The sequence below is a fragment of the Branchiostoma floridae genome, chromosome 6 (assembly GCF_000003815.2).
Source record: "Branchiostoma floridae strain S238N-H82 chromosome 6, Bfl_VNyyK, whole genome shotgun sequence".
In the NCBI taxonomy this organism is placed as follows: domain Eukaryota; kingdom Metazoa; phylum Chordata; class Leptocardii; order Amphioxiformes; family Branchiostomatidae; genus Branchiostoma; species Branchiostoma floridae.
In genome coordinates, this window is record NC_049984.1 from 3,406,514 (window position 1) to 3,427,757 (window position 21,244).

The 21,244-nt window shown below is 41.5% G+C and overlaps 2 protein-coding genes across 2 annotated transcripts; one reads left to right on the top strand and one right to left on the bottom strand.

Moving 5' to 3' along the window:
* Nucleotides 1-103: 103 nt before the first annotated feature.
* LOC118417333 (fat storage-inducing transmembrane protein 2-like) lies at nucleotides 104-2,566 on the top strand. The gene has a single exon (XM_035822872.1). The coding sequence runs from the start codon at nucleotides 1,070-1,072 to the stop codon at nucleotides 2,015-2,017; it is 948 nt and encodes a 315-aa protein (XP_035678765.1). The 5' UTR covers nucleotides 104-1,069; the 3' UTR covers nucleotides 2,018-2,566.
* Nucleotides 2,567-2,681: 115 nt separating this feature from the next.
* LOC118417334 (fat storage-inducing transmembrane protein 2-like) lies at nucleotides 2,682-4,647 on the bottom strand. Its single transcript, XM_035822873.1, has one exon. The coding sequence runs from the start codon at nucleotides 4,603-4,605 to the stop codon at nucleotides 3,712-3,714; it is 894 nt and encodes a 297-aa protein (XP_035678766.1). The 5' UTR covers nucleotides 4,606-4,647; the 3' UTR covers nucleotides 2,682-3,711.
* Nucleotides 4,648-21,244: the final 16,597 nt, after the last annotated feature.

A 21,244-nucleotide genomic window follows, 5' to 3' on the forward strand; every position in this document is an offset into this window, starting at 1 on the left:
TGCTGGTTTTGTGAAAGCTGTCGGAAGTTGATGAAAGTTAGTTAAAGCCTTTACACATGATACGAGAATGAGTTGCAGTTTCTGTCTGCGTATGTTTTAATACATATATTATCGCAAAGTGAACAAAAAAGGAGAACGGGCCGAAAAATATCCACTCCATTAAACTTTATTCTATATTACGTCTTTGCTCAAGAAGTGATAATACAAATTGTTAAAACCTTAGTTGTTTGTGAGGTTTCGTTAACACCGCAATGATACAGCAACGTCTTTTGGAAGGTAAGGCTGGCCTCCTGTTATGCTCATGTGCGGTACAGAAGCGCCGCCCTGTGAGCGCTCAAGGTACCTCAACCAAGAGACGACTCAATCATCACGGACAACGATGTCAGTGTTAACAGGGCATCACTGTACAGAATGAATAGTCAAAATGTGGAGTAATTGAACTTTATATTAGACTCCCGAAATGTTAAACACCTGTGTCGAAAGGAGATTTAATGTAATGGTACTGCAGCATGGACCTTCTTTTCATGACCCAATATATAGACCCACACCCCGAATGAGTTAACAAAGAGGAACACCTCTAGGTTGGACAGCAAAACCGGTTTTGCACTGTGACATTAGGGATATTTCATTTATATGTTGTTTTTTTTTGGGGGGGGGCGAAATTGTCTTACCCTTTCGTCTCAGACGTCACCTTTGTATCGCCGTTCGCTATTGGTCTATACTCGTCTTGCATGCACCCAACGGCGTACAGTGTTGTTCCCTTTCGTTACGTCACGAAAAGCTTCTCACAGACCCTGATCATATTGTTCAGTGAACTAGCCCCTAGCAAGTTGTATGAATACATGATTATGTGTACGGCACGAGACGTCCGAGAAAGATACCATTCTGGGGCATTCAGAGCTAGCTATCGTCTGATTTTGAAGTAGAGCATTTTGGGTTTGCGTTACGCATACAATTTTCGTGTGAGCATTGAGGATAAAGCGGGATTGAGACAGATTTGCTGTGAGCAGTGAGCTGAGATAATCTGTGGAACCACAACAAAACCTGAGGTGAAAGGTTAGCGCTAAACATGGCGTCGCCAGAGACAGGACGCAGGTGTTCGTCGCTACTTTCGTCCGCTGCCAAGATTGTCTGCATGGACTTCCCGTGGATCCGACTCGTGTTAATGTGGATCGTGGTGATCGTCTGCTCCCTTGTGCACCAGTTCGCGCCCCTGAAGGACTCCTACCTGAACAACTCCGACAACGTTCTGAACGCGTACTTCGCGGAATGGAGCTGGGCCTGGACCGTCATCCCTACCGCAATTTTTGTCCTCCTGACCAGCTACGTGTACACCCTTGGTGAAGTCAAAACTGTCCTCAAACACCAAGTCCGCATGGTTGTCGGTACCATGGTGTGGGGAGTGTGGGTCGGGTTGTTCCTCGGCGTCAGGCAGTGGACGGCGAGCTGCTCGGACCGTAGCTTCGACACCAACTCGACGGGCTGCGAGGAGGCGGGGCACCGATGGGAGGGGTACGACATCTCCGGTCACACCTTCCTCCTCAGCTTCTGCGTCTTCTTCATCACGTCCGAGCTGACCGTGCTCCTGCAATGGGACAGGGTTCCAGAACTGTTGGAAAAGGCGGGAACACGCCGTTTGCACGACCAACAGTCCTCGGATCGGGCAGACGAACCATCTCAAGACGGAACTCACATCCGCGAATATCAAGCAGCATCCTCATCGTCCCTGGAGCGGTTTTACCGGCTTACTCCGTTCGTCTGGCCGCTGTTTTGCCTACTCGTCGTCCTGACGTTCCTGTGGATGTTTCTGCTGGTTATCACCGCCCTGTACTTCCACAGTGTAGGAGAGAAGCTGATCGGGCTGTTCTGCGGCACCCTGTCGTGGTGGCTGACGTACGAGGTGTGGTACAGGCGAGCTGCGTTCCCGGGCAGGCCGGGGGCAGGGCGGCTCGGGATGGACGGGACACCGCCTGAACAGATAGAATTATTAGCAGCTAGTTCGCCACAAGGGCATTGATCCCAAAGAATCGAAGCTTTGTGTCTGTGTGAATGCTCCTGACATTCCTGAATGTGATAAGGCATCTCTTATCTTGTCTTGTGAACTTTTGTAACCGAAGACCGTGGAACTATCACGTTAGCTAGAGTTACCAGTAGTTACTTGTAGTTACGTCACGGGGACTTCGAAGTGATATGTTTACTTGTCTCTTAACCAAGGAGGTTATATGACTTCCTTGGGTTAACTATTTTACTGACGAACATGAGGGAGCGAACGCTGCCATATCTCCCAATTCCTTATGCAATAGCTAGTTCGCCATATGGATATCAACGACCCGGAAGTTTTTTTTTCTACGTGTATGTGTGTATGCTTGTGACGAAGGTGAAGAATGTCATATCTCTCAATGAAATGTGAGCTTATGTTTGTGGCCCAAAACATGGTTTTTCACATTAGCTTTAGTGATCAATAGTAGTAGATACGATGTAGATAAATATATCATAATTTTTGTTATTCCTTAACTTAATGCATTTGGCCGCAATTCTGTAATAAACTTCATTGTTATTGCCATCATTATTTTAGTTACTCGCGTTCGTATTTATGTTTTGCTTTTCTATGTAATTTCAGCTGCTATAATGATTATTGTGATGCAGAAAACACTGATTAAACACAAGATTTCAGTTTGTAAATCATACAAAAAAAAGTTTTATTAATCAGTTAATCAAAGCCATAATTCTTCATTACAAACCTTACCAGTAGGAATAGGTTCTGCAGTAGCGCTGAACAAACTGTGTACGCCAACAATAAACAATTAAACTATATACCTAGATCAATACTACTGAGCTACGAAACAGTCCCCAGCTATCAACCACGCCCAAACAAAACATTCAACAATCCACCAAACAACAGAGGTAGCACAGAGGTTCTAGATTTTTAAGAAATACTTTACCTAAATCTGTTTTCCATGCGTTTAGACAACGCCCACGCAATTAGTTACATTCCAAAGCAAGGAGGTAAACAAGGTAGTCCTTGTGTGAACAGGAAGGCATGGGCGTCCTGTGCACACAATGTTCTTCCTGTTAATCTGAACAATTAATCTGAATCAAGTCAGGTCAGGAGGAGGGCGCGTACAAGGGAAATATGTTTGTACAGTTGTACAACTGAACGCTAACATAGTCATATCGTAAAAACAATCAGGGCTGCAATGTTCTAATGTTTGCATTTTCTTTTTGTCTTAAGCCCATCTAAGGCCATTCCATTTCAAGCATGTTGGATTTTCGAAGTGAAAGATTAACGTCCATCGTTTGTCCATCGCTCATTTGTATATCATATTATACGTAACACAAAACTCTCGGGGGGTTTAAGAGCCGCTCCCTTTGGACTAGTAGGAGGGAGGGAAGTGGTGAGGTTTACTTGCTCCTATTTCACTAGAAATGCATTGACATCACTAAGTCAATGGGGATAAGACTAAGTACACACAAATTAAAGCATACTTCACTCAAATTTCGTACATTAAAAGGGCGAGATCTACTAGACTGGAAATTGAAGGCTGTACACTAAAACAATAAATAATTCAGAAAATAGATAGTGGTATTTGCTAAATCAAACCACAACAAAATCAAACAGTTCATTTACACACAGTACAATGTACTTCACCAAATTATTACGTATCATTTTGTAATCCTAAAATATAGCCAATTTCTTCACTACATCGTGTGTTACAATATATGCCTGTCGCGTTTTCCCCCCTTCTGTAGCGGGCCCTCCCCTGGTAGGCCCGGAAAGGCGTGCTTGTACCACCTGCCGTAGGTGTAATACCAGGAGAGCGTCCCACAGGCCAGGCCTATCAACTTGTGGCTGATGGTGTGGAAGTAGATCGCCGTGGTCATCAGCATAAACTCCCACAGAAGGGTGAGCGAGCACAGGACTCCGAACAGTACAGAGATGGCCGGGGTTAGACGATAGAACCACTCCAGACTGGTTTCGCGTTCGTCTGGCTTCTCGATTTTCCTTTTATTACCTTTCTTCTTTTTCGAGCGTTCTTCGTTGTTCGCCTCTTCTTCGAGGGTTTCTTGGATTGTGTCCCACGTCTTTAAGACGGACAGCTCCGAGGTGATGAGCAGGGCGCAGTAGCTGAGAAGGAAGGCGTGGCCGGAGATGTCGAAACCATCCCAGGCGAAGCCAGCTTTCACACACGCTCGCTTGTCGGTGTACTCCGCGTCGGTACAACTCCCTGTGTAATGTAGAACGGTGTCAAAAACAGACGTGAAGACGAACCAGATGGTCGTTCCCACCAGGAGCCGTGACAGGTGCTTCAGGACCGCTGACGTGTCAGTCAGTGTGTACACGTAACTTGTCAACGATACGAACAGCGTAGTCACGAGCAAAGTCCAGGCCCACGAGAGTTTCACGAAGTACTGGTTGAGAACGTTGCCCTTGTAGGAGAAATACGACTCGGGAAGGGGGATGAGATCATGAAGGATGGACAGAGGGATAAGCACGAACCAGTAGACCACGATTCGCTTGTGGGGATCGACGAGAATGACGTTGGCGAGGGACGAGAGCATCGCGCTGAACAGCCGATCGTCGTTTTTCTTCCTGGTGGTCGCCATCTTGGTTTGACCTTACTGACCTTGATGGGTGAGACCACTGCAAACCGGGGGAGGCTATCAAGTCAGATATAGGAGTATTACACGTGGATAATGAGTGTGAGTGAGTGATATGTATATGATACTTTTATAGAATATGGCCACTACCCGTCAGCCAATCAGAGCCCTTCAATAACTGTGTTCATTTTCCTATAGTGCAGAAAGTGTAATACTATGAACTAATTTGCATAAAATAGAGCCACACCTTTTTCATAGTACAACGCCTTTTCTACACCACTGGTCGGCTGACACTGCGGAAAAGTGTGGTAACGTTCCTATCAACTAATTTGCATAAAATAAGGCCACACTTTTTCCATAGTACAATAAAGGGTTAATGCCCCGGCCCGCAGGTGTATATGGTGAGATAATCCCTGGTCAGGTGCGATAACCACCGAATAAACCGCCGAGTGAGCGTAGCGAACGAGGTGGTTTATGAGGTGGTTATCGCACCTGACAAGGGATTATCTCACCATATACACCGAGGATAAGGCGGGGCATTAAAGTTATTATCATATAGCCTACCCAAACTTGCAAATTCCTGTATGACGCATAGATCCCTTGGTACTATACGTGTGAATTCCTTTGTCGAATTTCTGAAAGTTCACATTTGGTATATACATATGTAAGGAGATTACAGATTGCATTTTGAAACCAAAATTTCCACAGAAAATATTCGAAACATTGCAGGCTTTTTAGAAAAACAAAACTCATTATCAATGTTAACAGAAGGAGCCATTCCCCCTTGCAGTCTGCTCCGGCATATGTTTTGCTCCTTTTTATTGGCCAATGCCTGCATATACCTTTCTTTCGTTCCTTTTGATTGGTATAAATGAATTAACACCCGCACCGGTGTTAATTCAAAATGAATTAACACCCGCACCGGTGTTAATTTGCACCTGCCTGGCCGGAATCGAAGTGTTACGACGTCATAACCAACGTGGAACGGGGCCTTCTGATTGGTCCGCGGCGCCTGGCTATATGATAATACTTTTTATTCATAGAACGAAACATTGTATAACACTTTTTCTGCACCACTGGTCGGATGACACTGTACTAATTTTGGAAAAGTGTGTTACTATGAACAAGGATGTAACGTCCTTGCTATGAACTAACTTGCATAAAATAGGGCCACACAAAACTATGTGAAAACGTACATAATTGACTACATTAATGTAAACAAGAACCCGACACACACAAAAATTAATACATGCGTTTGTAAATGTACATTTTAGTATCACTTTTACCAAATTTGAATTTTTCTACAGATTTCAGAGATAGTTTTCCTCTCAATATTGATTGATTCTTTGGTGACCGACATCGTGATAATGTGTTCGGGGGAGTTAATTTTGTACATTGTATTTCTAAAAGAAATTCCATTAAACTTAGCTTCATTTGCCAGCAAAACATGTCCTTCAAACTTCAGGAAATAGCTTTAAGAGGGTCAAGATTTCAAATTTTTCCCGGACCTACCTTGCGATGCCTCGTGCCTTTGGCACCAGACATGGTGTTGGGGACGTCGTTCTCAAAAACTTGAAACCCTCGTGTTTTTTTAATAGAAATGTTATTAAAGCAGCAAATTTGCACATCAAAATGCAATGCAGGAAATCGTGGCAAAAAAGGGGGCATTTTTAAAAGATATCCTGCAAATCTGCGTTTTCACACCCGCCGGCAGCTAGAGAGAGGCGACCGCCTGGGAAAATCAGCGTCACGCATGCGCCCACCTCCCCACTACAGTTTTGGTTGGTCGAATCGTGCTGTCGTTTTTGTTGTCATTTTCCCCCCGATTTACTGTCAGTTATTACCACCACAGAATCGAGAAAAAGACCAAAATATACGTAAATCGAAAAAAATAGTCAAGCCACTCAGGTCCACTAGCTTGCAATGCGTAAAGTAAGGGGGCGGGGCGCACGCCGCTTCGTGGCGCAAATCTACTAGAAATCCAGGTACACATGCTTTTTTGGTGTTCTTTGGATATCAAAACAATGAAATAGTTTCTATAAAGCAAATATTTATGCCTCTATGAAGCAGATATTTTGAGCCATTCTGTTTCCCTTTTTACTAGAGGTGAGAGAGATCTACTTCGCGATGAAAATGTATGACGCAAAGCACATTTCCAAATGGGAGCGCAGTGATTTATTGATGTCTTGAATATTTTTTCAAAGTTGATAGGAGGGGGAAGGGCCTAGCAAAATGATTTTGACTTGGAGGGAGGGCATAGGAAAAAAATTTGACCTGGGGGGAGGGCCAAGCAAAAAAAATTTGACCTGACCCTCTGACGACCGCCCCCCCATGCTGTACGGTCCCTTAGGAATAAAATCATAAAATCTGTATCTTTGTTCAGTATTGTCTGACCCTTACCTCTTCTCTAATGATCTCAATGAACAGCTACTAGCAGGCCAAGTTGAGTTTTTCATTAATAAATAAAAGCTCAAACAAACAAGCCATCATGACACATGTAGAGCACAAATGTTGACAGTGTAACGATCGATGAAACAATAGAACCTACAATACTACCAACACCTGTAATTGTATTCCCTTGTACACCATTTTGACGGTGAGTAAGGGAATTCAAATCTTTAGGCCTGCATTGTAACTGTTAATGGATGGTCATAAATCTGTCACCGATCTTGTGCACTTGGGAAAGGCACTTTACACGGCTTTCCTCAGGTGAAAATGAGTACCTGGCTTTGGTTAGGGCCGTCCCTCGGATAGGACGTTAAATGGAGGTCCCGTGTATGGGGAGAGTCACACCCCATGCACGTTAAAGAACCCCCACACGTGCGATGGTGCGGTGTGAGATGGAACAAACCCTTGTTGTTTGTTGGTGATTCACTCTAGATCACCCGGATGGAGGCCTGGCGAACCTCCATACCGTTTCAGCCCCACGGTGTGATTTACGTCATTCACCCGGAACATGTGTGTATGGCGGCTTTGAAAAGGTGTCCTTTGACCATACCCTCCATGTATGGAGAATCCTAATAGATAAAAATAAGAAATAAATAATAAATAAATACAACGGGACATGTCTGGGTTAACATATTCTATTTATTGCACAAAGCCGATCACCAGTCTTACTGGATAGTCCCATAGCAATTACTGAGCATCAAAAAAGGAATACATCAGAGTCGGTGGGCGGGCAAGCTACCCAAGAGGAAAGCTAACTTTAAACAGAAGGTGGGTGTCTAGCTTAGCTCCTTCATTAGTGAATGGATATACAATGTATACATATATCAATTATTCTAACTTAGAATATAGGTCCTTGCACAAAGATCATTGGACAGATGGGGTATTGAGACATATAGAACACAAGAATATGAATAAAACTTTTTTTCTGGTTTAAAAGTGTTGTTCCTATCTTTGCAAATTGTAGGATGTAAGAGCCCAGTGCAAATACCAAGAAAGTCCAAAGGACATACTTATCAATACTAAGATTCAAAAGATGTGGGACCAAAATTCTAGGCATTGCTAAATCTTTGACAGACATAAATCTATACATCAATCTTATTCTTAAAGAAACCATACAAGAAAAGTGTTCCCAGTAGACTTTTTCCAAAATTTAGTATGTCAAAAAAAACATGAAAGTTGGCAAAAGCCCTGATCAGACCTGGGCCCAGCAATATACATTTAATAGAGACATGCTAATCAAATTACTGGCACAACTGGCCAGGTTCACTGTCTAATATTGTCCACAGGGCCCAAATCTAATGACGCAGAAAACAACAAAAACTACCTAACGATTTTCCAGCCATATTTGCTGCACATCAAAGTGGTATCTAGATTGGCCTGCCTTTTGGAGTTGTCCTATGGGACTGAGAGAAACCAATACGAGAAACAATTTTGTTTTGTATCCATATCTAACTAACCTGTCTGGAATTCAGGAAAACAACCAGTAAATAAATTTGCCACAATCACCCAATAATGTGCCAACATACATGTAACACCAGTTTTTGAAGAAACCTGTTCAGTTTACCGGTAGATGGTTTGTGTTGGAATAAGATAACTACTGTAAATGCAGAAACTTTCGGCCGCTTCACCGCGAATTTAAAACCACAACCAAAGAACGTTTTCCATAACAGTCAGAGACTACCGCGAAAAGTCCATTTTCCCGCTACCACGAAATTAAATCTCCGTGAACTGAAATGCATTTACAGTATTTTAATGGCTCTAATGCTTACTGTGAGTTAACAGCAATAACTTTTCGACTTTCATTGCATTTGCGTTTTTTTCTGCCTGTTCCTTGTGAACTGAACACAATTTAGTTTTTTTCTGCTTTAAATTGTGTAGCAGCCACTGGGTCTCCAAGATCTTCTACGAACTCTGGAAGATCAAAATTTCCACGGACATCGCTGTTCAAAGTCTTGTCCTGGCCTGGTTGCAGGCTGTAGAGGAAGAACTGGTAGCGATGCACAGATCCTGGAGGTGGCGACGGAGGTCTGTAACCTAGCAACGAAGAGGGAGGGAGACCATTAGTGTGGCTGGACCTACAAGGATACTTTGGATATCTCTTTGATGTTGCAGATGTATGTTGTCTCTGACGTCTGACGCCTTCCCTCTACAAACCTGAGAAATGTATCTTCATCATCCAAGAAATTCTGTTACATTTCCTTTTTCATAATTCTGTTTGTTGAATGGGAATGTCAAGATTTGTGGTGTTTGGGAACAAGTCCCTTTGTCTCTTTGTTCCAGGTTTTAATGATCTTAATTGATTAACAACTGATACATGTACATGTATACATTACTGTATGTAGGGTACCATCATTTGATCAATCTTCAGGAGAAAGGATATGCATAGGAAGGAAGTGATTCAGGTGAGGAAAAAGGGCATCATTTTATAGCCGCTACCAGACTCCGGATCGCTGGAAAAATTGTAGAAATGGAACAAATAGAGGAGTAAGCCGGCCAGAGCAGAGTAGCCGGCAAGGGAACAGTACGAAGACAACAAAAATTGCTATAATGCACCTGATTCTTGTACACATACTTGACAAAAGATTTTATTTCATCTCCTTTCCAAGATTAAGCTGTTTCAATTCTAGCATCAAATTTGGGTTTTTGGACAATGTCCTCCATAAGATTAAGTTCGAATGACCTTATCATAAAATAACATTCACTACTAGTATTGAGCTACCACAAATAAACATACTTGTCAAGGTCGTTCCAACAGAACTCCAGTCTTGACTCTGTATACCTTCCTGCAAATCTCCACCCTGTGGAAAGACAACAGTGCTGGTTTACTAGGGGTTGGTACAGAAAACTCAGGTCCAGGTCCGGTTCAGGTCCAAAGGATCAGGTCCAGGTCCGAACCTGAACCTGGACCTGATTCAGTATGACTCATACCAATGGTCCATTTCACTACAAAGAAATCTGTTTGGTGGAATATTAGACTCACACTGGCGTTTTAAAATCCTACAACGCTAACTGCACCTGTATGATTGGCTGTAAAACTTGGTAGATTTTACTATATACTCTACTCTACTTCACTCTTGTTATGTTCTTCCACCTGGAAGTGTGTGAATGCCTGATAAAATAATCTGTTAATTTTCTAATCGGTCCAACATTCGGTCCTACAGCACTTCTTACAAAAAGTTGGAGCCAACCCAAAAGTGAGTACTGGTAGATAAATCTTAACGTTACATTCTGGTCCCACTTACTCATGATCAGCTGAGCTCACTATGAGCAAGTCAGTATAAAGACATCTTTATCCTAATCCTTAACAGTACAAAACAGAATGCAGAAAAAACATGTTATTCTAACAACTTTCAGCAGTTTTACCGAGATGTCAGTGACCAGCCAGTGTAGAAAGTACCCCCAGGGGGCGTCAGGGTCAACCATCACTAGCAGGTAGAGGGCATCCTGTAGGGGCAAATAAAGATGGCGGACGAGTACGGTCACGCAACACGAGGTCTCCGGTTCTGATTCTATATTGAAGGTGTTAACGCTACAGGAAGTGAGTTATCGGAACTTTATACTAATTCTATATATACATCGCATATTCTGTATATGATTTGGAGATTTTGAAGACTGTTAGGAGAACTTTAATTGTAAAATGGGTGACCACGCCGAGGACCACGCCAAGACCCACGCCAAGACGCCGAAACGCAAGACCCCGGGTACGAAGTTCTGGAATGTCAACCTGACTTCCCGCGGACGAGTCTCTTGCCTTCGACTACGAAGACCAAGATAAATCCCGTTTCTGCGGGGTTAAACTGCGGTCCAAACAGCTGGACAAATGGATCACAGCCCACAAGGACGCTTTCAACGAAACGTTTGAAAGGACCAAGGAGACAACTGTCACCTGGAAAAGCACACCTGGCATTACATGTATGACGGTCCAGACCACCACAGCCACAAGGAAGTCAGGTAAAAGTCTTCTCTCTGTACATTTCTATCACAAGAAACACGGATTGATGGTACAAGGGCAATGCACCAAGTGGTGGATGAACATTTTGTATCCTGAACTCTTAGTCAACATAAACGCCCAAGTAGATATGCAGACAAGGTCAACGATCAAAGATGGCGTCCTACGCGTCAGGGACGCCATAGACAACTTTCCTACGGTAACACTAGAATCGACTACACCAAAGCAAGTCTTTAATAGCGGTGTCCATGAAACACCAACTTTACCCAAGTGCGCCAATCCTCGAAACCTACAAGATCTGCAAGCACCCGTAAGTGAAGATATGGAAGAAGAGATACAGATTGTGTTTGATACAAGCACAAAACATAGCGGGAACATAGAAGTGCCTGTAAGTAGCGATGCGGAAGATCAAGGGCCGAGTAGGATTGAAAAACACGCCAAACAGGTCTCTGATACTAAGAATGGCGAACAAAGTGAGCCTACAACAAAAGCCGTAGATATTCCAAACTTAGCGCGGTTGACTGCGGTTGAGAAATCCCAGAGAATCAGCGATGCTGCTTTTGGCGATTTACAGAAACAGTTTGTCGACATGACTCATAATCTTAACGCGCTACGGGATGAGCTGCTTGCAAAAGAACGGGAGAGGAAAGAGTCTCAAACCAACATGCTTAAAGAACTGTCCACTAAAGTTGAAGCAGCACAGAAGTCACTAGAGAGCCACATCAAGAAGGTAGTCAACAAATTACAGACCAACATCTGTCATGTCCAAAAAGATCTAGTGTCGCAAAGAGAGGAGCTAGCGAAAGAAAAAAACGCGACAGTTCAAGAAATGACAATAGAGCGGAACATCTGGATGGAGAGGAATCGTGGCTTGTCCATCAAAGTGGACGCCTTGTCTGCATCGAATGCAGAGTTGCAGCAGGCCATCACAATTCAAGACTCAGAACTTCAGTATCTGTTTGATAGGATAAAACAGATTGAAGAAAACCGTACCTGCCGAGGCTGTACAAAACCAACACACACGGGCATGCAAAACTTGAACAACGTGCATGACAATGACATCCCTGGCGACAAACAAGATAACAATGCTGCTACCAACCAAACCATTGTCAAGCAGATTGCAAACATGCTTCCCTCTGCCCATGACAATGCAACAATTGCAACACAGAGCCGTGAAGTCCCTTCACCAGCCACGAGTGTGAAAGAGTCGGCAACTAACACTAGTACGGGAAGTCAGCATCAAAGGTACGAAGTGAGAATTTTTGCGGACTCCATCTTCAGAGATGTAGATGTGAAACGTGCTTTCAATGGAAAGTCCACGAGATTGGTCAGAACCAGCACAGTGACAGCAGCCATTGACTGTATTAAACAAATCAACGACTCGACAACTCAGCAAGTTATACTTCACATCGGTTCCAACGATCTTGATAATAGCAAGCTGAGAAATGACTCAGTCAGTACAACCCTGAACAACACCCGCAGACTACTGGAGGTGACCAAAGCATCGTTCCCTAAAGCGCAGGTAGCAGTCTCACAGGTGCTCCAGAGGGGATCAAATGATAACTCCACACTCAATACCAACATCAAGAACTATAACCAAGAAGTTCTGAATCTGTCTAGGAGTGGCAACTTCAAGTACATCAAACACCGCAAACTGACACAGGACAGGCATCTGTACCTCCCCGACCAGATCCACCTGGATCCTAATAGCGGCACCAAGATGCTTGTGTCGGACGTCAAGCGAACCTTGTACCCGGCATCCGGGACCGGGGCCGTGAGACAGTCTCCCGCCTGGACAGATACACAGGCCACCCGTCTTCCTGCCAGTGTCAACCAGCGGACGCCCATGAGGTGGCAAAACGGACCTTCTTTTCCGCGCCCTGTTCCAGTTCCAGTCACGAGGTCTAGGAAGCCACCTTACCAGCCGCCCACCGTGAAACAAGCACATAGGAACGCAGCGGTTGGAACAGGACAAGCTGCACCTGGCTTGTCGAAGGGAGCTAACATCGGAGTTCCCGGCCAGCTTGGACCGACGACGAGGAGCGGGGACACGGCCAGCGGTACCGGACAAGTCGTTAGGCCCGCCTGGTGGAAAGCTGGCAAGAACGGACATCCCAGCCCACAGTGGAGACAGCTAGGACACCGACTCCGTAAAGTTTGGAACATTCTTATATCTTAATACTCATATGATTCTACACCACCTTCAAGGTAATATCTGAATACTTGTTTACTGATATAATAATATAGTATAAGTCTTACTTCTTGTAGCTGTATTTACACCTTCAATATCTTTAATTTCAAGGACATGGAGAAAAAATCTGCGCTAGTTTTTTCAAGTTGGAATATCCAAGGCAGTGTTAAGAAAAAATTTAGCGATGTAGAGTTTTTTTTATTTTTTTTTTTTATTCACATTTCTTTAAAGAGGATGAGACGGAAAGCAGACCCTGCTTATCGAGGTCTTCTCCTCATGTACATAAACAAAATAAAGACACACATACAGGACTACAAAACGCTAAATAACAAAGGCAAGAGATAATGATAATGACATGAAATAAAACAACAAGGAATCAAATAACAAAGTGACGTGTAGCTGGCATACAAACTTAGAAGTAATCAAATAAGGTTATAAAACAACTTAAACAACCTGTCTATTGAACACAAGAAATAACTACATGAAAATAAACAAGGAATCAAACAACAGAGTGACATATGGCTGATAAACAAACTTAGAAATAATCAAATAAGGTTCAGCTAAAACGATCTGTCTGTTTGATGAACTTAAATACAACATCAAATAAATGACAGTTCTGAATGGTAGATAGTACTGGGTTTCCCCTGAGTAAGGTTGAACATAAAATATTTTCAGTGATGTAGAGTTTTGTAATTACTTTAGAAATAGTGATATTGTCTGTATACAGGAAACCTGGGCAGACAATTATGTAGATTTTCAGTTCCCAGGGTATAGTTTGTTTAGTAGTAATAGATGTAGGAATAAGAGGGCAAAACGTAATTCGGGTGGGGTTGCGACTATTTTCAAAAGTTCGTTCAGAAAGGGGATTACAAAATTAGAGAGTAGTTCAGTCGACAGCATTTGGTGCAAACTTGACAAAAAATTCTTTGGACTCGAAAAAGACCTATACCTTTGCAACATTTATATCCCTCCCGAATCCTCAAAGTCCATACAAGTCGACCCATTTGATACATTATCCATTGATATCTGCAAATTCTCCAATCTTGGTGACATAATCATCCTAGGGGATTTCAATGCTAGAACAGGATCTGTTTTGGAAACCTATTTTAGTATTGATTCCCCGGATGACCCCCTGACAAAAGATGTTTTAGATACAAAGAAAAGGAATAATAGAGATTCTAAAGTAAACAATTACGGTAAACGCCTTATAGAATTGTGCTCGTCGGCTGATTTGACCATCTTGAATGGCAGATTCGCGGGGGATCTAAAAGGTGATTTTACATGTTATCATTATAATGGTTCAAGTGTTGTGGACTACTGCATCACTCAAAGGTCGATGTTAACCGATATACAATATATGAATGTTAATTCTATATCGCCATTTTCCGATCACTGTCACATCTCTTTCTCATTGTCTGCAAAGCACTCTCCTCTAGTCCTGAAGGAGGATAGCCAATGTTATAATCCTAAACCAACACAATTCATTTGGACTGACGAATCAAAACAATTATATTTAGATACTATAAACAACAAAGACACGCATTCAAAACTGAGAGATTTCTGCAACAAAACATTTCACTCGTCAGAGGAGGCCGTAACAAGCTTCACTGAAATTTTATTAGATGTTTCCAAAAGCTCTCTTAGAATAAGACGTAAGATACAAAACAATAAAAAGACACAAATCAAAAAGAACAAAATTTGGTTTGATCAAAATTGTTGGTCCCTACGTCAAAGGGTAAAAAGATTATCTTTAGAACTGAGGAAAGAACCATGGAAACAAGAAACCAGAACGAAGTATTTCAAAGCCTTGAAAGAGTACAAAAAAATTATCAAACATTCTAAACGGAATTATAAAGCCAATCTATTACGTGATCTAGAAACATTAAATGAGAAAAACCCCAAACAATTTTGGTCATTGTTCAATACTCTTGACAAGGAAGTAAACGGCACAAAATATAACGGTAACATAGATACTAATATCACAAGTAAAGAATGGATAGAACACTTTCAAGGATTAAATAATCTGGTAAAAAACAATGAATTTGACAGTTCTTTTGAAAAAAGTGTCACTGATTCTCTTAAACATTTAGATAAAAACGCCCAAAATTCATTAGATTACCCTTTCACGACACCAGAAATTATGACTGGTTTGAAATCACTAAAATATGGAAAAGCATGTGGTATTGACTCTATTTCAAACGAGATGTTAAAATATGGGGCAGAAAAGATATGCGAACCACTGGTCATTCTCTTTAATACAATCCTTTCCAACAACAAATTTCCATCTAACTGGACCACAAGTATCCTTACACCAACTTTTAAATCTGGCGACAAATCTAACGTAGATAATTATAGAGGAATCGCCATCTCAAGCTGTCTGTCCAAATTGTTCACATTCCTTTTAAATACTCGCTTACAGAAATTCGTTGACAGCAATTGTCTGCTAGCGGACACTCAATTCGGATTCAGAAGAAAGTGCCGAACCTCTGACAATGTATTTATCCTGAAAGCTCTTATTGAGAAATATATTGAAAAAAAGAGAGGGAAATTATATGTTTGCTTTGTTGACATGAAGAAAGCTTTTGACAGTGTATGGCGGGACGGTTTATTCTACAAATTGTTAAATCTTGGTGTTGGTGGGAAATTCTTCAATGTATTGCAATCCATGTACCTCCATGTTAACTATACTGTCAGACTACAAAATGGTTTGTCAAGCCCCTTTGTTTCCACATGCGGAGTAAGACAAGGCTGCAATCTCAGTCCATTATCATTCAATATTTTTATTAACGACCTACCTCAATGCTTTGCTGATAAATGTGACGCCGCAATTTTGAATTCTAAATCACTCAACTGTTTATCTTGGGCAGATGACTTAGCCTTGATCTCATTGTCGAAAGAGGGGCTTCAGAATTGTATCAATAACCTGGAATCTTATTGCAACAAATGGAAATTAAGGGTTAATGTATCTAAAACGAAAGTACTGGTTTTTACAAAAGGTTCTATTAAGAGATTATCAAACAAATTCTATATATATGGCAAAGAAATACTAGTAACCGACAGTTATACTTACCTTGGTATTCCCCTGACTTCTTCGGGAAAGTTTAAAGCAGCCAGGAAATATTTAAAGAATAAAGCCATGAGAGCTTTATTCAAACTAAAGTCACTTTTATTCTCAGAAAAGAACATTCCAATTCACCTAGGAATGAGCCTTTTCAACAAGTTTGTACTGCCTATTTTACTGTACGGAGCCGAACTCACATGTTTTGACCAAACTTCTAAAGCAATCAAAATTATTGTATCAAAACAAATTCCAGAATCTTCACCCAAAACTGTTTTCTCTTCGTTTTTAAACAAACTCCATCTAGAGGGAGGTCTCCCAGCAACTGTTAGGAAGAGTGTGTCTTCGGACCTCACTCATACTTACGTCATCCATTTTAAGAAAAGATCAGACAAGGATAGACTATTGTCACTGGCATCAGGAATGAAATTAGAAAATGACAACTTCGCAATTGAAAATATACGACTTCCTTCACATACTAGTATCCCAGAATTTGACACCATTGACATGAGTTTCCAAAAATTTTTACTCGGAGTACATGCGAAATCATCAAATGACGGCATCCGTGGTGAGTTAGGAACCTTTCCCATTTCGATCAATGCTGAGATACAATTAATTAAATACTGGCACCGTCTAGCAAACTTACCCGAAGATTCTTTACTACGTGAAGCATATGATGTTTTACTTTCCGGCGAATACGACTGGACAAATCACGTAACTGACATTCTCAACTATAATGGTTTTGGACATGTATGGACAAACCCGAGGTTGTATCATGTTAATATGCTAACCGACCAATTACGACTCCGCTTACAGGATATATACATACAAGAATGGCATTCTTCTATCCAGAATAACTCAAAACTTTGCATTTATTCTACGCTAAAGGAAAGATACGGACAAAAGAAGTATCTTTCGAATGTACACAGTTTCGAACTTCGTAGAGCAATTACAAAGATGAGAATCAGTAGTCACAAACTAAATATAGAAGCCGGAAGATATACTAAAATTCCCCGTGACCAGAGGTTTTGTCCATTTTGCCCAAATGAGATCGAAGACGAACGTCACTTTGTTATGGATTGTTCTCGATATAATGATAAACGCACAGAGCTGTTCACATTACTTTCCGCTTGTTCTAAAGAATTTGCTACTCTCTGTTCGATAGATAAATTCAACTACATTCTGGGAGGCGATAACCCTCACTGTGTACAAGTAGGCAAATATATCCACGAATGTTTATACCGTAGAACTAATAGTGTTAATGACATGCTAGACCCTATATGTTGATTTAGTCATACCTATAGATATCCATATATGTGTGTTTAGTTGTACTGTAAGTAGTTGTTATACATGTAGACCTTACGAAAGTCGCTGTACTTTTGTCGTGTCAATAAAGATTGTTGTAATAAACATAAGTACACAAACACCACCATGATCAGGGTTCTTGATACATTTTTCGAACTGATCAATTGCTAGTGGATCTAATCCAATATTGGCTTTAGTCATGATAAACAAAAACCTTTGTAGTAAAATTCTCTCAGATAACATAGACTTGGAAGGACTCGGCCCAAGTAGAAAATTCTGCACTCGTATTCAGCATCATGTTGCCTTGGGCAAGAGAGACCAGAGACTGGCCAATAATGGTGGGAAAGCCTTCAACAAAGAAGGCAGTGCATTTTTTTTCGGTCCGTTCTGAGAGAATTTCAAGGCCAAAAAAACTAAACCGAAGTCAGTCGCCATTATCAGCAAAATAGCGCCGGCGGCGGCCAGCTCTGTCCGACAAGCGCTGTTTTTGACGGAAGTGTTCGAACATAACCGATCGAACAGGGGGCGGGGCTTCAGGAGCGGTCCATTATCGCACGACACGTCACAAGTTTTTTTACTTTCCCTTTTTTTACCGGTAGCGTAACACAAAAATATGCAACATAAATTTGGTCTAGGGGGCCCAAAATCTAACCATTTCAAACTTTCATCACACCCTACCAACACCATGTATGAAACCAATCCTTCCAGCCGTTCTTGAGTTATCTTGTTGACAGACAGACAGACACACACAAATGCTACTGAAAATATATCCTCCATGACATTTCATGGAGGTAAAAATCCATGTGATAACGATGCTTTCCACGAAATCGTCTTCCGGGAGGGACGTAAAATGGGGGTCCCGTGCTCGGTTGAGGAGGTGCCTCGACCACGTTAAACAGCCTCATTATGTCAAAATTCTCACTGATAATTATTTTGCATGGTCCACATAATATGCTTGACTGATATTCACTTACATAAGGAAAAGAAGTCTCAAAGTCTAGGGTAACTGTGCCCACATAATTCTGCATACAAAATGGCTGCTAGCTGCTGTCAATCAATTTTGGTTGGTTGAGGCAGGTTGAATGCCCCTTTGGGACTGTAAAAAGTGGTTGCTGGTTGGGGAAGTCAGGTGGTTGCTTGGGAGGGGGTCTTAACTATGTAAAAGAAGAACATCTAAGAGTAACAGAAGAGCACACTTCTTCAGTGTCCGAGTTATCCCCTGGTGGAATAGCCTACCTGTGACAGTAGTGGTTTCTCCCAGCACAAACTGCTTCAAGGAGAGGCTGGACAGGCTCATGCGGAAACACAAAGTTTGACTTCCGAGCTCTAGACAACCCCCACAAACTGGAAATGACTGTGACGTAGAAGTGAAGAGCGGCCTAAAATGGAACCAGCCGTTTCCTACCTGGCCGAAGAAACTCTACTCTACTCTACTCTAAAAATGGACGGGACTTTTTCAATGTGTCCTCTGACGTACATGAACATACATGACCGATCGAACAGGGGGCGGGGCTTCACGGTCGGCCATTATCGCATGCCACGTCACAAGTTTTTTTTTTACTTTCCCTTATTTTACTAGTAACGTCACATAAAAATATGCAACATAAATTTGGTCATCGGGGGAAGGGGTGAACGCAATTTTCTAAATCATACACTGACTGTTTGTCGTTCACAAGATGCGATAACGTTAGTGTTGTTGTTACCTGTTGGGCCGCTGCGTACTGGACGAACGGGGGCCCATGCCCCAACTGATCTAGTCCGATTTGCTCATCGCATTCAATGTCGTTCCCAAAGCCATCCTGGACGGTCAGAAAGTCGTATGCGCATGCGTTTTCCAGTGCTGTTTGACTTTCTCCAGGAGCTACGAGGTACAACAGCGCCAAAGTGACCAGACACACACTAATCGCCCACGTCAACTTCGACTCCATCTTGGTTCTCGACTTGACTTTGGTTCTGACTCGTTCTGGTCTCGGACCGGAGTTTCTTTTACGATTTCGTAGGTTGGCGGACAGCCTCAGGCCTTGCTCAGGTGAAGAGCTACAGTTTCGAGAAACGTAGGACGCCAAACTTTCTAGTAATCAATAGGTGGAAAGCCTCTCCGAGAACCTTATTGGTATCGTCTGTTACCTCTTTATTTTGGGTAGAATATCAAGGAGCTTTTATGATAAAAGTTGTATCTGGCTCCTTACTATTTGAATACACATATTTTTGCTTTGAAAAATACTTTCCACTCATACAAGACAGCATGGTTTATGAGGATTGTTCTGCTGTGCAGTCCACATTTTGTGAGAAAAATCGTCCAAAGTTCGACTGTCCCAATGGGCTTTCGTAGGTCTAAGTAGTCTGACGTGACAGCCAGCCCAGGTAGACAGCCCAGCCTTTTCAGTAAACCCACACTTTTTTCATAGTACAGCACTTTTTTCATAGTACAACACTTTTTTCAAAGTACAACACTTTTTTCTGCACCACTGGTCGGCTTCACCTCGGGTGTTAAAAGAACCCCCTTGTGGGTGGAGCAGCCCTATTTCCCCCTAACGTTAGTAGGCCTCATCCCATTCTATATTAAAAAAGAAGACATCGCCAATAGTTTGGATAGTGAGAACTAAGGATAAAGGAATCCTTTCTTGTCACAGAGTTACATGAAAGTTCTTCAAATAAAGACAACTTTCTGAGCAACAACTTTTATTAAATCAACATTTTCTTGTCTAAAATGCTAACAAAGAAATTATCTAACATTATCAAGTAATGAGTTATAGACCAGAGACAAACTTTTAAGTAAAAAATCTTTTCCACAGAGATGAGAGTACTTTTCCGACATAAGATTCCCTCCGTTTAAAACATGCATCTAAGAGGGATTTGTTATATTACCACGTCTAAATCATTTTCATCAAACTTATCCTCTTAACATTACAAAAGCAACTGCTTGCATATGTTAACATTATGAATATTGTTCTTATATCTCAAATCTACAGGCAAATGCATCATAAATAGTATTCAGCAACAAAATAATTTTGTTACAACTTTGCTACAAAGTACATGCAATGTAGAAAATATCTTATCATTTTTAAATTCAAATAAATACAAAACATACAAAATTGCATGTAGCAGTAAAATCACAGTGACCAAACAGGTAGGATAAAAATACTTAAAGCTACATTTGTAACATGATTATTACAATGGAATAGATGTATGAATTATAACATTATACAACAAATAAACAAAAGAAAATTGCATATCTTAGAATAAATTGCTACTCAACATTGTTTGCTCTGTTTCAATGACAAATACTTTTTTATAACTTTTTTCATACATTCTTTCAGGTCCTTCCGCTATTCCTGCATTCATCTGGTACTTTTGTAAATTGTTTCTGCTCACGTTTTTCCACAAAATGTTAAATCCTTTTGCTCCTATTGCTGTACAAAATTTCTTGTGTATTGCCAGCAGAGATCTGAAGTGATTTATCAACTTGTTGAATAGATAAAGTTCAGCTGTCTTGAAATTTCAACGTTGAACATTACATTGTTAACAAAATCGAAGGTTGATGAGAAAAAAATAATTTTTTGAGGTTTAATAATTTCCAGCATGGATATCAGTAAGTTAGCAGAAAAAAATCATAGCATCCTCACAACTATCAATAGTTCTAGCATCAATTATAATAATGTACAATCTCTTATTCAAATTAAACATATTTTTT